The 18,621-nt window shown below is 34.2% G+C and overlaps 1 protein-coding gene across 1 annotated transcript in view; it reads right to left on the bottom strand.

Moving 5' to 3' along the window:
• The window catches only part of LOC126417102 (dynein beta chain, ciliary-like), a 739,775-nt gene that overhangs the window by 558,365 nt on the left and 162,789 nt on the right, over positions 1–18,621 (bottom strand). The window contains exons 11-13 of the mRNA XM_050084997.1: positions 11,861–12,083; positions 8,281–8,358; positions 4,053–4,244 (exon numbers count right to left, since the gene is read on the bottom strand). Coding sequence (XP_049940954.1) covers positions 4,053–4,244; positions 8,281–8,358; positions 11,861–12,083 — 493 coding nt within the window. The remainder of the gene's footprint in view (positions 1–4,052; positions 4,245–8,280; positions 8,359–11,860; positions 12,084–18,621) is intronic.

The following is an 18,621-nucleotide window of genomic DNA, read 5'->3' as shown; positions in this document are numbered from 1 at the left end:
TACATGGTAGCTACTGAAGCACTGAAATCAAGATTGCAACGCACTTTTGTCAGCCAACTGTAGCTCATGTCATGTAATCTCACCAGCAAAAGGCAGGAGATATTCTGAACACAGGACACATGATGAAGTCAGCCAATAGCAACATCACTGACACAAACAGGAAAAATTAATGATTTAAATTAATATACATACAGTAAAGTTACAAGAAAAACTAAGCTTTCACATATCAAATTGGTCATCAATTAACCTCAATCTCAGGATACTTTAGCACGTCAAAAAAGACTTCACACTTTCCATTACTAAACTGCCATGCCTTAATTTCACCCTTATTAACATATACAGATGAGCAAGTGAAAATCTGCCAGTCTTCATGAGCAAACTAGAGGTTCTGCTTAAAAGGATCAGTGTATTAAATATGAAAATAGTGCTTTCTGGTGATTTCAAAATTGATTTCTCAAAAGACAGTACTACCAGAGATGCTCTGATAAATCTGACCTACACATCTAATATAATCCCCACAATACACTGACCAACAAGATTAACAGAATGTACAAACTCTATCATAGACCAAACATTCATCTCGGACACAAGTTACAAATTAATGAGTAGAGAACTGAGCTTGGGTTATAGTGATCATGAGGCACAGCTGCTGTGAATAGAAATGCCAAGAGGTAGTAGCAGTTGCCAAATAGTAGTTGAAAAAATAACTTCCCTGAAGATAACATTAGAAGTTTTAATTTCTTGCTAGCTAAGGAGAATTGAGAAAGTATGTCCATTCAGAACAATGTTGACAGTATGTTCATGAGTTTTCATACAATATTTCTTCACTATTTTAATGTAGAATTTCCAAAATAAGTAAAAACAGCAAGAAGCAATGGGTAACTAAAGGCATAAATATTTCCAGTGATAGAAACAGATTTTCTGCAGTATTGTTGTAAGAAATATATAGTTACCCAAGAATTTGCAGATTGTTCTAAAGCCAACAAAAGAATTTATGCTAGAATAGTCAGATGGGCAAAAACTATGTGGAATGACAATTTGATAAGGAGCTCAGGTAACAAAAAGAGAACCAAGTGGAGAATTATAAAGAAAGAAACTTGTAGTTCAGTAAAAAACAAGAGGGCTCAAAAGTCACAGCCCCAAAAATTGTTGTGACAAAATGCAATCAATATTTCACTTCACTAGCTGAAGACCTCATTCTAATAAACTGTAAAGGAACAGTCCCACATTTCTCCAGCAAATCAGTGATTGTGGATGCCTCTATGTATATTTATGAAACAAATACCAATGCAATTATAAGTAAAATTAAATTATCAAGCAATAAAATGTCAAGTGGCCTCAATGAAGTACCCAATTTCATATTAAAAGCATGTGCTGACCACACAACAAAACCACTGGCAAAAATTTGCAACCACTCTCTAGAAACTGGTATCTTTACAGATGTTATCAAAAGAGAAGAAGTTTCACCACTGCTAATAAAAGGTTCTTCTGATCAAATACCAAACTAACAACCTAGGTCACAGCTAAGTTCTTTATTCTAGAAAAACTCTTTTATGATAAGCTCTTAAGTTTTATAAATAAATATTCACCTCTTACTGTACAACAACTTGGTTTTAGAAAATCTGTATCTACAAAGACAGTTATTTTTGAATTCTTAGACTCCACTTTAAAATCCCTTGATCAACATAAATTAGCTGCAGGTATTTTTCTAGACCTGTCAAAAGCGTTTGATGTCATAAGCTGTAACATTCTGCATGAAAAATTAGAAAGACGAGGCGTAAGAGGTATAGCACAGCTCGTTGTGTTTGAACCTAAAAAACCGCAGGCAGAAGATATCACTTCAATATGAATTCAACACTAAGAACAAAACAAAAAACAACTCCTCCCTTTCTAATGAATTACCAAAAAATATTGTGTACCTCAGGACTCAATCTTAGGTCCACTGCTCTCATTGATTTATGAGGATAACTCTGTTGAATGTAAGAGATCCCCAAGAACTACGCTATTTGTCAATGACAACAGCATATTGCTTAATGGATTCAGCCCAGAAACCTTGCAGTCAACAGCAGAAAGCTCTATGGAAAGATTTTCTGAGTGGTAAATACTAAAAAAACTGTGCCAACTTTCATTTATTCCCTCCATCTAACCAAAGGTCTATTCAAGCACGATTAAAAAATTATCCCCTAGAAAATGTGTCACAAAATTTTTGGGTTTGTGGGTTCGGCAAGACACACACATAAATAAACTGTCTGGGAAACTCATCTGTTTGCTATGGTCTAAGACTAAGAATACAGAAGTCTTCAACAAGCAAAACAACAGTACTGCAGGCATATTATGCACAATTCCACTCACTGCTTTGATCTGTGATCATTTTCTGGGGACAATAACATACAGCATTAAGGATTTTTGAGTGCAAAAAAGAGCTCTAAGAATAATTTGTGGCCTTAAAAAGATGAAGAGTCCTTTAAGTCTCATTTTACTGAGCTCGGTGTTCTGAATGTTCCAAACTTGTTAATTTATGGAACTATCTTGCTCACTGGAGACTACCTCTTGAAAACATGCTAACTACTACAAAACAAAAGTGTACACAACCATTGTAACAGAGGGAAATCAAATATTCGCCAAAAATATCACAGAACTACAGCGTATCACATGAGCATAATTAAAATTGGAGTAATACTATGCATAAGATACCAGAAGAAATATAAATCTTATTATCCAAAATTTAAAATTGAACTAAAGGCATTTCTAATAAAGTATTGTTTCTATTCCATAAAAGAATTTCTGAATATGTAACAAAAAAAGTTACTTAAAAAGGAAATTGTAAGAATATGTACCTAATTTTAATTTCCTACTATTTGCTAAGACTATGTATTACTTCAGCTCTTCTTTGACCTTTCAAATATCAATTGTACAGTTTATGCTATATAACTGGACCAATAAAAAAATCAATCAATGAATTGAAACGAGGTCCACATGAAAAAATGGCTGTGGCATGTACATCACAATATGTGTACTTCAGGTCTTACGAGTGCCAGCAGCCATCTCTGGCAGGCAGCGAGTAACTATTTCAGATGAGTTTAATAATCCTTGACCGTGCATTTAAATGCATGCAAGCCTTTCATAGCACACAACGAAGTAATGACTTTTAATGTGTGCCTTTTCAATTAAATAGTGATATCCCATGTGCCCTGCAAGGAGTTGAGTATTCACGAAGTGTGGCAAACAAGCCGGCTAGAGTGACATCACAAGTTCATTGCAGGGAACTATTTCCCTTAGGCCCACATTGAAAGCAGTGTATTGCTATGAAAGTTTGAAGTCTTCAACACATTTTGCTGTAAGCAGATGCTTGTGTGTGCGCTGTGTTTTGTTGTAAGTGGTGCATTTTCTTTGTAACTTAAATTTTGTTTTGGTGTTATTCTCTTGTTTACATGTTATTGCTACAGTATCATTCTGCAGTAGTGGGCTAAAATGGAATAGTTTAGTGGAGTATCAGTTCTTACCAGTCAAAATTACAAAAATTTAGCTGAAAACTAAAACAATGAAAATTCCTGGGATTCTAAAAACTTCTTGGCTTTGTCCCATATGAAAAATTCCCATGTTATCCCCAGATTTCCTGGTTGTCCCAGAGTATATACACCCTGTTGATGATGGCCAAAGTAGAAGGGATATAAAATGCAGACTGTCAATAGCAAGAAAAGTGCCTTTGAAAAAGAGAAATCTGTTAACATTGAACATAAATTTAAGTGTTAGAAAATCTTTTCTGAAGGTATCTGCCTGGAGCATGGCCTTGCAGGGAGTAATTTATACAACAAGAAGGTAAAAAGGTTTTGAGATGTGGTGCTACAGATGGATGCTGAACATCAGATGAGTAGGTGAGATAACTAATAAAGGGATACTAAAGTGAACTGAAGAGAATATTTCACATTCTGGTTTAGACTTCTGTACAACTATGCAGACAGCGTGTTATAAACTCCTCTTAGTGAAAGCAACCCAGGATTACAGCAGATACTGATCCTAATGACAAACTACACTTGTTCTATGATGCTTACTTGTTCTTTGAATTTAGGTAGAGTTGGAGGATTCTTCTGTAAGTTTGGATGGTCTTCAATGCCCGCTTCCACCAAGTAAATTTCTTCCGGGGTTAAAGCATGCCCATAGGTTATAAACTGTTGAAGGAACTCCTGCCGGTCATCTAACCACAGATGTGCATATTCTTGGAACTTTTTACAGTACTCAATAGCCTGCAAGACAATCAATAGTATATTGTGTAGTATTAACTGCATACTTTCAAACACATCATTATTTATAAAAACCTTGAAATTATTCACTTGCAAATCTATACCTGGGAAAGTATAAGTACTTATTTCTTAGAGAAGGTGTTGTCTTCCATTTTCTTTATGTGCTCGCCTACTACCAAGTGAAATTTACGTGTATAACACTGACAGCTATAAGAATACAGAATATTTTGTTAAGTACATATTAACCGACTTATGTTCTCATATGACAGTTAAATTATAGCTATCTGTAAAAATGAAAATAACTTGGAAATGTGTTGTGCAAACTGGAAATACATGTATCATGTAGGCCTAAACTAGAATTCAAACAGAATCAGTTTTAACCAAAATTTGTCATAATGAAAAATTTAAGTTAAATAATGGGAGTAGTAAAGGCGACAGTGCTTTATAGAACATGACAACACAGAACTGGAAAAACTTTCCCGATGTTCTGTAAAACATTTTTTATTTGATCATGAACTGCCTTTCAGCATGCAGAGCTTCAATTTATCAATGATATGGAAACATCTTTTAACAGAAAACCAACCACACAATGTAGATCATGAATTTTTATCTACTGCTAAGAAAATCAGAAGGACAACAGTACAGGAAATGCTTGAAATCAATAAATCAAACAATGGAAAATCAAAGATGGAATGTAACAATGTTATGAAAAGGAAGTTGCTACTCACCATGTAGCAGAGATGTTGTGTCGCAGATAGTCGCAACAGAAGGACTCTCACAATTAATTGCTATCAACTAATGCAATGAAATGATGCAATTAACTGCACCAATAAATGTATGATAAGAAAATTAGCTTAAGTTCTGAATGATCAAACAAAATTTCCTTTTCTCTCTCTCCTGAACTAAGTCTCAAGCATTTACATAATTATTTCAGTAGCTAACTAAATTTAAATTTCAAACTGTTGTTAAACGTAATGATTTCTTCATAAGACTTAAGTTTCTTCTGTTTTTGTGTAAATGAAATTTTGCACAATATAAAGAGTACCATAGTTAATTTCCTTCACAAATATTCTTCATCTCATCACTTATGCGTCTTGTATCTGTATCAGTTATATATGTGCATGTTACAAGTCATTGTATCTGTGGATGTAACATTAAGTTGTCATCTCTTAATGGCTTAAGAAACTGACAGTGAGTTCATGAGCAAATAAATAATATTTTGCAGAAATTCAGCAGAATAATTGCTATTTAATCACAGGTGAGGTGTTGGGAGAGCAGTCAGGACACACACAAGACTAAAAATGTTGTACAGGTTTTAATCAATGTCTTTCTTCTGAGCTTACTAATACAAAATATACATACACTGTAGTTATATATATATATATATAACTTCCAGGGAGGGAGGCATATCCCTGAATTTTCTTACTGATAGATGATACTTGGAACAAAAGTGATTGCTATAGCAAGAAAACAACATAAATTGATATTTCTAATATAAATGGGCAGATTTTGTGTGTTGTTTTATTTGTATTGGACATGTGTTGGGTCATATTGAGAGATGACATGCATCTTCAGCACTTGAGACAAATTAGTAAGAGGAAATACCTGACTAGACACATCAGTAAGTATTCAATAGGTCACCATCGTGGCCTGTAGATGTGCAGACTTCCCTAGAACTGTTACTTCAACAATAGAAAAATGTTAAAATGGAAACTAGATACACTTTTGAGATATATGCACTGATCTTGTACTTGTATGCTATCTGGTCAAAAGTGTTTGGATACTCATATGTAATGAAGAACCGATCACTAGAGGTCATGAGAAGCTGATTCAGCAGTATAAATGGAGGGAGGGAGTATTGTGTTGTCAAGCAGGGAGGCAGTTACTGCAGAATGGGTCAGTCAGAAGAACACAATGACTTCAGATCAGGACTAGTCATTGGATGTCACCTGAGTGAAAATCTGTAAAGTCAGTCGTTGGTTATGTGAATGTGAAATGGAAATGAAAAAGAACAACTACAGCTAAATGGAGACCAGGCCGACACGTACTGATGGACAGGCACGGTGGTCAGTGGTTGTAAAAAATCACAAAGAATCACTAGAAGAAATTACTCATGAGTTCCAAAGTGCTACCAGTGGCATTATGACAGTGCATACAGAGTTAAAAAGAAAGGGTTACGATGGTCAAACACCTCCTAATAAGCAAAACATTTCTGTCAGCACTGGTTGGGGTGGTGTAAAGAATGACACTACTGGACAGTGGATGACTGGAAACAAGTGACTTGGAGTGAAAAATCCTGCTACACCCTGTGGCAATCTGATGGAATGGTTTGGGTTAGGTGAATGCCCAGAGAATGTTACCTTCCATCATGTGTAGTGCCAACAGTAGGTACAGGAGATGTGGTGGTATTGGGGTGTTTCTTGTGGGAATGCTGTGGTCCCCTTATTGTGCTTAAGACAAGCTAAATGCAGAAGGAGGTGAACAAATTTTACAGTATTATGTACTGTAACTGTCCAAGATGATAATGTGTACTGTATACTCCGCAGGAATAGTTCAAAAATAATGATTGATTGTGTCAGTGTGACAATGCACCCTGTCACAAAGCAGCATCTATGAGACAATAGTTAGTCAACAATGAGATTATTGTACAGAGTCCTGAACTGAACCCAATCCAACTCCTATGGGATGAGCTGCAATGTCGACTTTCCTCCAGACCTCAGTGCCTGACATCACTACTGTCTCCGGTTTTGACTCTTGAGGAAGAATGGGCTGCCATTCCTCCACAGACACTCATTGAAAGTGTCCTCAGCAGAGTACAAGCTATCAAAAAGCGAAGAGTGGACACACCCCACATTAATGTCCATTAAAATGTGTCCAGACACTTTTGATCACATAGTGTATTTAAAATGAAAGAACACACATAATAATTTAAGTCACAAATACTGTAGCAACTGTCCCTAAAATGTGTTGTAAGTGAGATAAAAATTTTTGCATTTGAAGGAGTTATTACAGTCCACAATTACAACATGGGAGATTCATGGTCATGGTACTGGCACTGCAGCTTGACTGTGGAGTGGGGTGGGGAATGGGGTGTTGTATTGGGTGGAATTGGTGATGGGAAAAAGGAGGCTGGGAGGGAGAGGGAGGGAAGGAAGGAATGGTGGTTGCCATCTGGGAGTGTGGCAGGTGCAGGTATCACAAAGGATAGGAATGTGGCACTGGTGAACTTGCCTCTGGCATAGGCAGGGGGGAGTGCTCAATGATATGGAAGAATGGACTACTTGCAGCTCAGTCTATGTGGAAGTAGTGAAGTCAATGGGAACAGTCTTTCATGCCAATGTGTCTACAATCTGAAAAGTCCCAATTTCACATATTCCCCACAGATAAACAACAACAGTTAAGCCCTTTTCTGCAGGGAGGATGATGACAGAACAGTCTGGATTCAGGTCAAGAACAGACCAGGGCTCAGTTTGAGTAAAACCTCAGGATTCAGCAATATTATTCAGGAAGGATGGGGAAATGTCACTAGAAGTGAGGAATTCCTGAAATGTCACAACAGGATGATTTTGGACAAGAGGAGGATTCTTTTAGGATGTGAGTTGGAATCATTCTAGCCAATGTTTTATGCTCACTTACCTAGTTTAGTGAAATGTTATGTGAAGGAATATTTGTAATGGAAATTTCAAGTGGCAGAGAAATATGTGATTTAGGCAGTGTGGCTGATTTTTGGAGGTTTTTTTCTGTCCCTTTACTTTCAAGTATTTACATCATCAGTTTTTGAAATTTAACATTCTGAATCACAAGTACAAGCCAGTCATTTCAACTGCTTATAATCAGATAATAGAGCAGCATTTGCTGGCAGCATAAACTTTGTCCCTATCCAGAGCTAACATAAAAGGGTCAATAACGAATCATTCAGTTTTTATATTTTGGTTCAATTTACAAAATTTTTATTAGATTTTCTTATCCATCCTGTGCTACCTGTAAGTTTCCTGATTTTCATGGCAGTATTAAGTAATTAAAAAGTTGTAATGCATACCTCATCCATGGCAAGCTGCACATGGCACATCATCTCCTGCCTCATGTCTATGAGTTCTTCATTGGCTTCCAGTTCATGCTGAAAAATAATTTGTTAAATTAATATATAGTTAGAAATTCAAGAATTAAGAACAATAAATTAGGAATACACCTGTAACAAAAGTAACACTGTATACTGATAGGTTGTGGGCTTACCATTACTTTCAAACGATTTGGCTGATTTATAACAACTTTACTTGTCATTCAAAGATATCTTCTCACATACCCTGTCACACACAAGTCTCATTTGCTACATGTCAATTTCATTACACTGAAAGTAACCTGTACCAAATTTTAAAAGTGTACATAGCATCTCTGTTAGAGGTTGAGGTTGAAGGACTGCCAGAGGATAATGGGAAGCATCATATCAGTTCCACAAAGGGGCACAAATCAAGGAAACTAAGTAAGCCTCCTTACCTCAGTCTCCAATAACTCACTGTAGACACATCCTGTGTATGTGCGTTTTCCCTAAATCTAAGATTTATCTGAAAGCTATTAAGTTCTCATTCTTTTTTGGGACTATTCCATCAGTGGTCTCCTTTAGTCGTAAAAGTATAATGTCTGTTATGTATCTTGCTGCTGTACACATTTTCTCCTTCAGTTGTTTCACTTCATAAGCTGGTCTTAAATGATTTAAACATTTTTTTTTCTTTTGAATGTAGCTGCACATGTTACATTTACATATTTAAAGAATGTGTAATAAAAGTTATTCCACTTGTCAATAATATTTTTCTGCACTATACACATCACTCCAACTTTGCTAAAGATTGTGCACTTATATATGTAATTTCCTTCATCACATGCATACTGCGTGAATCATATCCCTCTTGTATTTCCACTGTATGACAGAGGTGATCATGAAGTGAAGATTTATTACAGTAACCCTAATTATCTAAATCAGTGTAGGCATCATCTATGCAGTTAGTAGTGTTTTTTGTCACTCTAGGTCACCCATCAGCTCTATCTGACCTCTTATAGCTACACAGAATTTAAGTTTTCATAATCTTTAGAATGCTTTAATCTTTATGATTTGCTTGGCTGAAATTACACAGTAAAGCTTAGTTGTCAAATTTTGTCATCATAATTAAGTCTTCAGACAGATCATGTTCTATTAGAGTGATCACTCTGCATTTTTTTTGCTTAGTATGTGCAGTAAATATCCATACTTGTTACTGAGGTACTGAATATTTGGATGTAGCACTTCAAGAACTGTTTTATTTTTACTTGGGCTGCAATTAGTTCGAACTTTTTGTTGCAACATGTTATCCCTATTGGCCATTATCAGTTTCCCCTCTTATTTAGTATGTTACATGTATCAGTACACAATTTACTAAGAATTTCTGATTCTTTATATGTAAAATCCAGTAGATATTGTAGAACTATCATAGCTTACATTAATAAAATTAAATTTTTGAATCAGTATACATACTTAATACCTTCAGGAAGCTTGCTGTAGGTGTTCGAATCTAAATACAGGATTTCACTTTGAATTCTACAAAACGATGCATACAAAATAGTCTTTCAATCTTCCTTTACCTACAGGAATATTAAATGGCCAAAAAGAATAAAAATCATAGCTAATTAGTGTCAGAAAACTAGAGTCTCAACACAAAGTTCAGGTATCAAATGACACAGTATTTTTATTGTTCAATTCTGCATAAAAATGTGGCCAATTCTGGTCTGATTATGTGGAAGATTATTTATGAACATGAATGGATGTGAAATATTCAATCTTCATAATACTTTCTCATTTCCAAGTCAGCCTCAGGTTAAGCTAATTTTAACACCGAACAACATGTATTACAGAACTCTAGTGCTAATTTTAATGGATGCATGAGCACAGTAATATTTTTTGTTGTTTTTAGAGCAGGCTGTTTTCATGCACTGCCAATACTACCATTCAGCCACTTAAATTGTCTTTTTAACATTCACTTACAGGAAATATTAGTTAAAAACCATTTCTAAATAATACGCGGAAGGGAAGTATGGGGTAGCAATAAGTGTGTCACATCCCAAATTTATTTGAACATTTTCAGAAAAAAATGGGAGAAATAAGCAAGAAATGTATCAAAAGACAATTGAATAGAAACTTTGGACTGAACTGTATTTTCATCACAAGGATACTATGGAAAAATTGAAAATGGTTTGGCACTGTAAGGATACAAAATAATTATAGTGTTTATTGTGCAGTACCACATCCAACTATGTGGAGCAAAAGTCAATACAATACCTTAAATTGTTTCTAGTATTACTGTTTTTGTTAATAATTTAAACCATATGGTAAAAATAATTTCACTTATTGAAGCTGCCACTGATCAAAGTATTGGCAATCTTGATATATGTCTAAATCGACAACCATGATCTGCAAATCACTGTGATGTGTATGGAGGATGCATTGTACAACACGTTAGAGTTTTTTCTCATTCCTTTGGATATGGGACACTGGCTGAATGATAACTTAAATGTTACTATGCATACTTGATTTAGTCAAGTCTTGTCCTCACAGCTCTTATGAGAATGATAAGTACGCAGTTGCAGTACAATCCTAGATTCCTCATTCAATAATGGTTCTTGAAACTTTGAAAATAGACATTTGCTGCATAGATGGAGACTTTGTTCAGGCATTTTGCACTTCAGAATTCTCTGCATTTCCATGGAACTCTCCTGTGAGTCAAATAAACCCATGACTATTTGTGCTACCCTACTCTGTATAAATTCACTATCCCCTGTTAGTCCTATATGGTATGGGTGCTGCCCAATTGAGGAATATTCAAGGATGAGACTCCCTAGAGTTTCATGATCAGTTCACATTGTATGAACTACATTTCCTGGTTCCTGCTTTACCTATGATTGAGATCATTCTGTTTCAAATCTCATCAGTTTGTTACAATGAAGTAAGTATTTGTACAAGCTGACTGACTTCAACTGTGACTTACTAATATTGTTTGACAGGTCATTCATTTACAATACAATCAGGAAGGGCCACAACACACTTCCCTGGATAACATATTAAACTGATTTTACATCCCTTGATGACTCTCCATGCAAAATATCGTGCTGTGTCCTCTCCACCATGGCTCTGAACACTAACTTTTTGCCACTGGCAGTCTTAACTTATGAACACAATTTCTTTCTGTTTCGAGAGATATATTCTGATGACATTCTGCTTCAGTAGTCATTGAAAGCTTCTCAACTTGTCATTTTGACAGTCAAACTGCATCTTTCTATTCACAGCTTGTAATGAACCATGCCTCCTTAGAATTTTTGTATGTCAATTGAAATGTTTGATTGCAGGATTACATGTAACATGTGCTGAAGTACAAAATGTGGGTAATGTTTTGTTTTATAATGTAACTATAATTTGCTTAGCATTACTTTAGTGAATTAATACAGTTCTACACATACATTTTGTTTTTTTACAGTATTTACCTCAAAAATGGCAAAAAGCTGAAATTTCAATTGTAGACTTTATAAGTAAAGTGACACAGTGACATCTAAGAACTTAAAAATTATCAAAAATACCTCTAATTGATTATGCTTACCTTGTAACGTAATTTTTCTGGGTTCTGGCTAACTCTTTCAATCAGGAAAGCCATTCGCATTATATCTTTGATCAAGTTCTCTACAAGTTTATAGAAGCCATCTGGGTCATCAGTATCTAGTGAAGGAATAAACATAAGCTCAGGTTCTTTGAGTACCAATGACACTGCAAACAGTGGAGCACCTCCAGAATCAGGGTCCATCTGATCCACAAATAAGGATAGACTGTAACAAACAGAACACTTTTAAGCCAATTGTTATACACATGATAACATTAATGAATGTATTAAAAATGATTCTGATCATTTTATTTTATTCTAATGCTGACTAAAGTAAACAGAAATTTGTAGGTACAATGTTAATTTAGTTGATTTCCAAGTTTATTCTACTCTTCCTGCTAAAATATAAAAACGAAAAAACAGAGACTATATGTTAATCATACTTTGAAGTAACAGACTAGCTTATTGGGAAATGCACATATAAATACTCTAAGAAAGAAAATGACTTATATTAGACACACAGTTTGTTTCACAGATCCTCAAGAATCACAGGCAAATAAAAATACATAATACATACTTGCAAATGGTCTGATATCCTAATGTTCCTTGCACTGAAACTAAGTGAGAAGTTCAAAACCTAACATAACTAAATATGTGGAAAAAAGTTTTGTAATGTTTTCAAACAGTGATAATCTAGGATATAATAATGACAATATTATGAAAAGTTGAGTTGCAGACAAGCAGAACCAAAAGCCAGAAGACGACCAATATATCCTTTCCATAATATTGTCATGTTTTCATTCATTTATCATAAAAGGCTTATCAATAACATTTAAATGTATAAATAGTGGAACTAAAGTGCATGTGATCATTCCACGGCTACTATTAGTCAAAGAAAGAAAGTTGGAAAAGTTTCCTTGCACAGATAACATTACTGCACTGAAGATGTGATGAAGTCAGGTTTTACACAGAATTCTTGTTGTGAGACTTAGGTAATAATAAATACATGAAATGATTCATTTATGGAGTACAAGAAGTTGGTCACCAATTAATTCTTTCAGCTCCTCTAAGATTGTACTTTATTCATCACTGGGGTCAATCCACACCATGTGGACCAAGAAAAAAAATAATGGTTGCTTGACCATCTCAGAAAAATTTTATATTTGCTGGGTCAATTCCCCAATGTTTAGTAGTCACAAAAATATTTTTTTAAAAAATGTATTATTTATTATTTTGAAATGGCGGCCATATTTGTTCCAGGCCGCATGCGTTTTTTCTTATTTGTAAGCATCTACATTTTTTTACAATTATTCAGTAGTGGATTCTCCTAAGCCTTTCAAATGAAATTCATTTAGTTCAACACACTCTGGGCTACAAATTAACGTCATTAGCACCTAGCTGAATGTATTCTTTAATATATTTTTAATAGTTCAAAGTTATCAGCCATAAACTGAAAAAACTCAATTTTTGAACAGTATTTTTCCAAAGAAAGATTAATTTCTCAGCTTTAATATTTTTTCTGCTATTACACTGTATAGTATAGTTACTTTTTATAGAGTATCAATGCTGAGAAGCTTACACTAAAAAAAAATACACTATTTTAAAAAATGGATTTTTTTTTATTTTTCCATTTTGTGGCCAGCAATATCTTTGTTGGGGAAACAGATAAAAAACTGAAAATTTCCCAGTTAATAGACCTTTATGATATCAAAATTCAGTATAAATTTCAACTTTGAGATTCAATTGGAAGTTATGGGTAAAAATTACAAACACGAATCAAAAATACGTTTAATAACATCTGCGATATCTAGGCTTATGGAATAAAATATATCAGTTACAGTATATAATTTAATTATATCTATGATTACTTACTTTTTTATTGATAATAAGCCTACTAATTACATTATATTGTTCTCTTGTTATTTCTTTCTAGAACATCGCTCATTGAAGATTTGGAAATTATTTCACTCAGTTTGGGTGTTAGATTATAAGTTCGCCCAGTCACAGTTGTAAATTCCATGGGAAACAGCTTCCTTAGTACATTTTAAAGTGGCATTCAAACTTGATCCTTCTCAATTTTTTTTAAAAAGATGTCCTTCGTCCTAGAGGGTGATAAAATATAACATGTACATCTTGGTTTTGACAGTCAATATTATCAACTTTGCCAATCCACCACTGTTCATCGTAAATACAAGCCACTATGTCTTTATTTTGAATAACCAGTTGTACAAGTTTTTCACACTGATGAATTTCACTATCAGGCAAAGTTGATGTTATCTTACACATCAGTAAGTTGTGTGAATTGGGTACAAAACAATGAAAAGATCGAGTACCTTTAATCTTCTGGCAAGTGTTGTACCTTTCCTTCAAGACACTGTAACAGACTTCTTGTATTTCCTCACATTGTAGAAAAACATAGGTAATTCCCGTGATATGTTTTTTACAGAATTCTAACATTTCTTGAGGCGTTATGATATGATTGTCTTCAGGCCACTGCAGACTTGCTTTCCTGACAGATCGCTTTGTTGTACTCCCAACGCCATCACAAGCATTCTTCCCATGGCATGAAGCAAAAAAGTGTCATTCTACATCAAATCCAAAATTTTCTTTATGAAAGGAAATGTAAATTTTTTTTCTTTTTATATTTACTTGCTGCCCCATCCGAAAAGTAAATCAGCTTTTTTTATGGAGGGGTGGTGCTGTTTAATGTAGTTTGTTAGTTTTAGTTGAAAAATGTGCACTGCTGTAGTGTTGTGTTCAAGGTAGTCACTTATGACACAAAAGCTGTGGCTCATTAGTTTACCTTCATCCTTATACTAGAATACAAATGGATGAACCATGGCCTGTGGTGCCCTTGTACTTCATCTTGAACAACAAAGGAATAATTTCCCAAAACGTCAGCAAGAACTAAGCATTCATCAGCTGCTGCAAAAATTTACTTTGAGCTTTTGCAATAAAATAATACATTTTTAGATTTTCAACATTAGCCACCAACATTTCAAAAAACTGTCACCATTTCAGTTCTGTCTTGTTTAAGCCATTGTTTGTATTTTATATTGTCAGGCATCAAATCGTCTTCTTTGGATTCTTCAAACATGTCAAGTAAGGCTTGTTTGCCTGGACAATCTTCAAATTTTCCCTTGATCATAAAATTGTAACTGTCAATATTGCATACCATAACTTCCAAAAGGTCTTTATAGTCAAATATAAGATTGGCCCCATCTATCATCAACTTTACAGTCTGATGATACAAACAAACACAAACATTATGCCCCTGCAACAATACACTCATCTTGGTCTCAACTCGCAAAACTTTGATCTTCCAATTTTAATGCCAGGATTTTCTTTTTTAAATTCAGTGAATAGTTCATTTAAATTACATAATATTAACCTTTTTTGTCTTTGAACCTTACAACCATTTTCTTTCACAGAAACACAGTCTTTTTTGCCAGACATCAAACGGCTGTTATTGTCATCGTCATAATACTTAATAACTTCATTGATTGTGTTTTCATCTACTAAATTAGATGCACTTTTCTTTTGTGATGCTGGTAAAATTCCCTGTTCTTTTACTAATTGCCTTGTTAACTTAACAAGATGTTATATGACACATTAAGTTCATCACTAACTTTTGCTTGACTTCAAGAATTTGGCAGTAAATTAATAATTTTATCCTCTATGTTTGAAGTACTGCATTTAGTTTTAGTTTTTCTATCAAATCATCATATTCAGTTGGTGCAGTTTTAGAACATCCATCTGTTTTAGTACAAATTGTATTTTGAAATTAAACTTCCAAATTCTTTTTGACTGTAGCTGCCACTTTCTCATTTTTTGTATTCCACACACTTGGTCTTTTATCTTGACTTAGTTTCTTAATTTTACTAGCAGGTGATATACCCAGGATTTCACAAGCTGTATCAACTTTTTTAATGGTTGCTGATAAGTCACAAAATTCTGTATCTTGTGAATTACAAATATCTTAGAATAACATGTTGGACACAATGATTTTCCTGGTATGAGTTTGACAAAAGGGCTTTTGTTTTCAGAATAATGATCAAATATTATTTCTCGCAGACCTTTTGTCATAGGTTTCTTATGTTTCTCAAAAGGGTCCATGCAAGACAGACCAAAAAGGTGATGCAATTTTTTTAAGTATTTCATTTCATGGTACTTGCATGTTGATTTGACCTCTGGGCTGACTCGTAAGTAAAACAACACTTTTTCTTCTTCCCTGTAATCTTCAATTAAAGCAATGTCTTTAGGATAGACTCCATACATACTTTTATGACATGCTTCATTAATAATAACACCAACTGCACACTTCAAGAACTTCTAGCTAATTAAGTGTGAGTAGACAGTTGTTGATGTAAGGGAGAAGACAACAATCACACTTGTAAAGGCTTGCAGATGCAATTGTTAGCCTGCTGAAACAATTACCACAGCATTGTTTCGACAAATAATCATTAGCTAGTGTAATGTGGTGTGTTACATTATGCAATTGGTATACTGTATTTGATTAGCCTACCAGATATTGCATATGTTAAAAAACATATTTTTGACTCGTGTTTGTAATTTTTACCCATAACTTCTAATTGAATCTCAAAGTTGAAATTTAAACTGAAGTTTCATATCAGAAAGGTCTATTAACTGTGAAATTATCAGATTTTTATCTGGTCCCCCAACAACGATAATGCACGACACAAATTGGGAAAAAAAAAAAAAAAAAAAAAAAAAAAAAAAAAAATTTTAAAATAGTGTATTTTTTAAGTGTAAGCTGCTCACCATTGATTCTCTATAAAACGTAACTATACTATACAGTGTAATAGCAGAAAAAATATTAAAGCTGAGAAATTAATCTTTCTTTGGAAAAATACTGTTCAAAAATTGAGTTAATTTAATTTGTGGCTGATAACCTTGAACTATTAAAAATATATTAAAGAATACATTCAGCTAAATGATAATGATGTTAATTTGTAGCCCAGAGTGTGTTGAACTAAATGCATTTTATCTGAAAGGCTTAGAACAATCCAATACTGAATAATAGTAAAAAATGTAAATGCTTGCAAATACGAAAAAACGCATGTGGCCTGGAACAAATATGGCCGCCATTTCAAAATAATAAACAATAAATTTTTTAAAACAATATTTTTGTGACTACTAAACATTGGGGAATTCATCCAGCAAATATAAAATTTTTCTGGGATGGTCAAGCAACCAGTGCTGGACCACTTGGTATGGATTGACCTGCTGGCAAGCTAGTGAAAATGTGTATTCCTGGGGAGTGGGCTCATTTTCAGACCAGAGAGAGTCAGTTTAAATTTTTTATTTTCTTATTGTATGTTTGTATCATCTGCAAACAAAACAAATCTTTTGTAACATTTGTAGTGAAAGGTCATAAATACAGACAAGTAAAAGGCCGTAAGAAGGATTCTTGCAAGCACCACATGTGATTAAGCACCATTTGTAAGAAGACTGATAGCTTAAAACATGGCTTTTTGCTATTGAAACACTAAGTTTCCTGTTAAATAGATATGAGTTTAACCATCAGGCAGAAACTCCAGTGACACCACACTGCTCTAATTTACTTAAAAGTGTGGTATGATTCATGCAGTCACAGATCAAAGGATATTGTGGTGATCTGTAATGTGTTATTCACACTGTATGAGAAACTTCTGAATATCAGAATCCTTCAGTAATCCAAACTGTGACTGCAGCAATATGTTAATTTTAATCAGATGCTTAAGAAGCCACTGAAATATTTGTATTTCTAAAACTTTTGAGAATGTGGGTAAAAGTGAAATTGATCAGAATTTTGATATGTTACCCACTCTCTTGTACAGTGGGTTAACTTCAGTGTATGTCAATCAACCAGGAAATTGTCTAGTAATGAATGACTGCTTACACAGATAAATTAATATGTTACTCAATTTAAAAGAGCACCCCTTCATTAACTTTTTCAACAATTAATCAGATGTGTCAATATTTTTTATAGTACATTTTATTATGGACATTACTTTTTATGGTGTAGTGGGGAGATATTAATTTACTGAAGTTATTTGTAACAGCTGGTCTCAATTATTCTAGAGAAACATTTAATGAGATTGACAACCACATCTTATAAATTACTAACATAAAGCAGTTTGTTAAGAGCTTTGTGACAATGCACGTATCTGTTAGCAAAGTATTGTGTACTTCTACAACTACCCGTTCCTCTACCCCTTTAGTTTTACCAGTCTCCTCTGTTACTATATTTTGTGTTACTTCTTTTGTTGCCTGATGTGGCTATCTTCTTCTCAAAATCAGAGCCATTCCTGATACACAGGCGAAATTTCCCTTTTGTCATTCATGGTACATTATTTCTGGGGGTAATCGATGAGTTTTGTGACTTTAGTCTAGCCTGAGTTACTTCTGGGAAAACACAGTTTACAATTAACTGAAGTACATAATTAATAAAAGGTTTCTATTTATTCACTCATGTAAAGAGCACTGTGAATATCTTTCCAGTTCATATCTTTTGCAGTTTCCCAACATACACAATATTTGCTCTGTTAACTGCCACCCTGAACTGAGATTTAGTAGATGTCATCTCTTCAGTGGAATTAGTGTTTACTGTTAGGACATTGTGTGTCACAGTCTCAGAGGCCATTGACATTAGGTCATGCAATTCATTATGTTAATCAGATTGACGATAAAGAGATTAATAATCAATATAAGGATTAGAGGTAGTAACTCACTGTAAAGATGAGATGCTGAGTGGCCAACAG

This window comes from Schistocerca serialis, chromosome 8, assembly GCF_023864345.2.
Source record: "Schistocerca serialis cubense isolate TAMUIC-IGC-003099 chromosome 8, iqSchSeri2.2, whole genome shotgun sequence".
Classification (NCBI taxonomy): Eukaryota; Metazoa; Arthropoda; class Insecta; order Orthoptera; family Acrididae; genus Schistocerca; species Schistocerca serialis.
The sequence above is the reverse complement of the archived record's forward strand: the minus strand, read 5'-3'. Positions and strand labels throughout refer to the sequence as shown.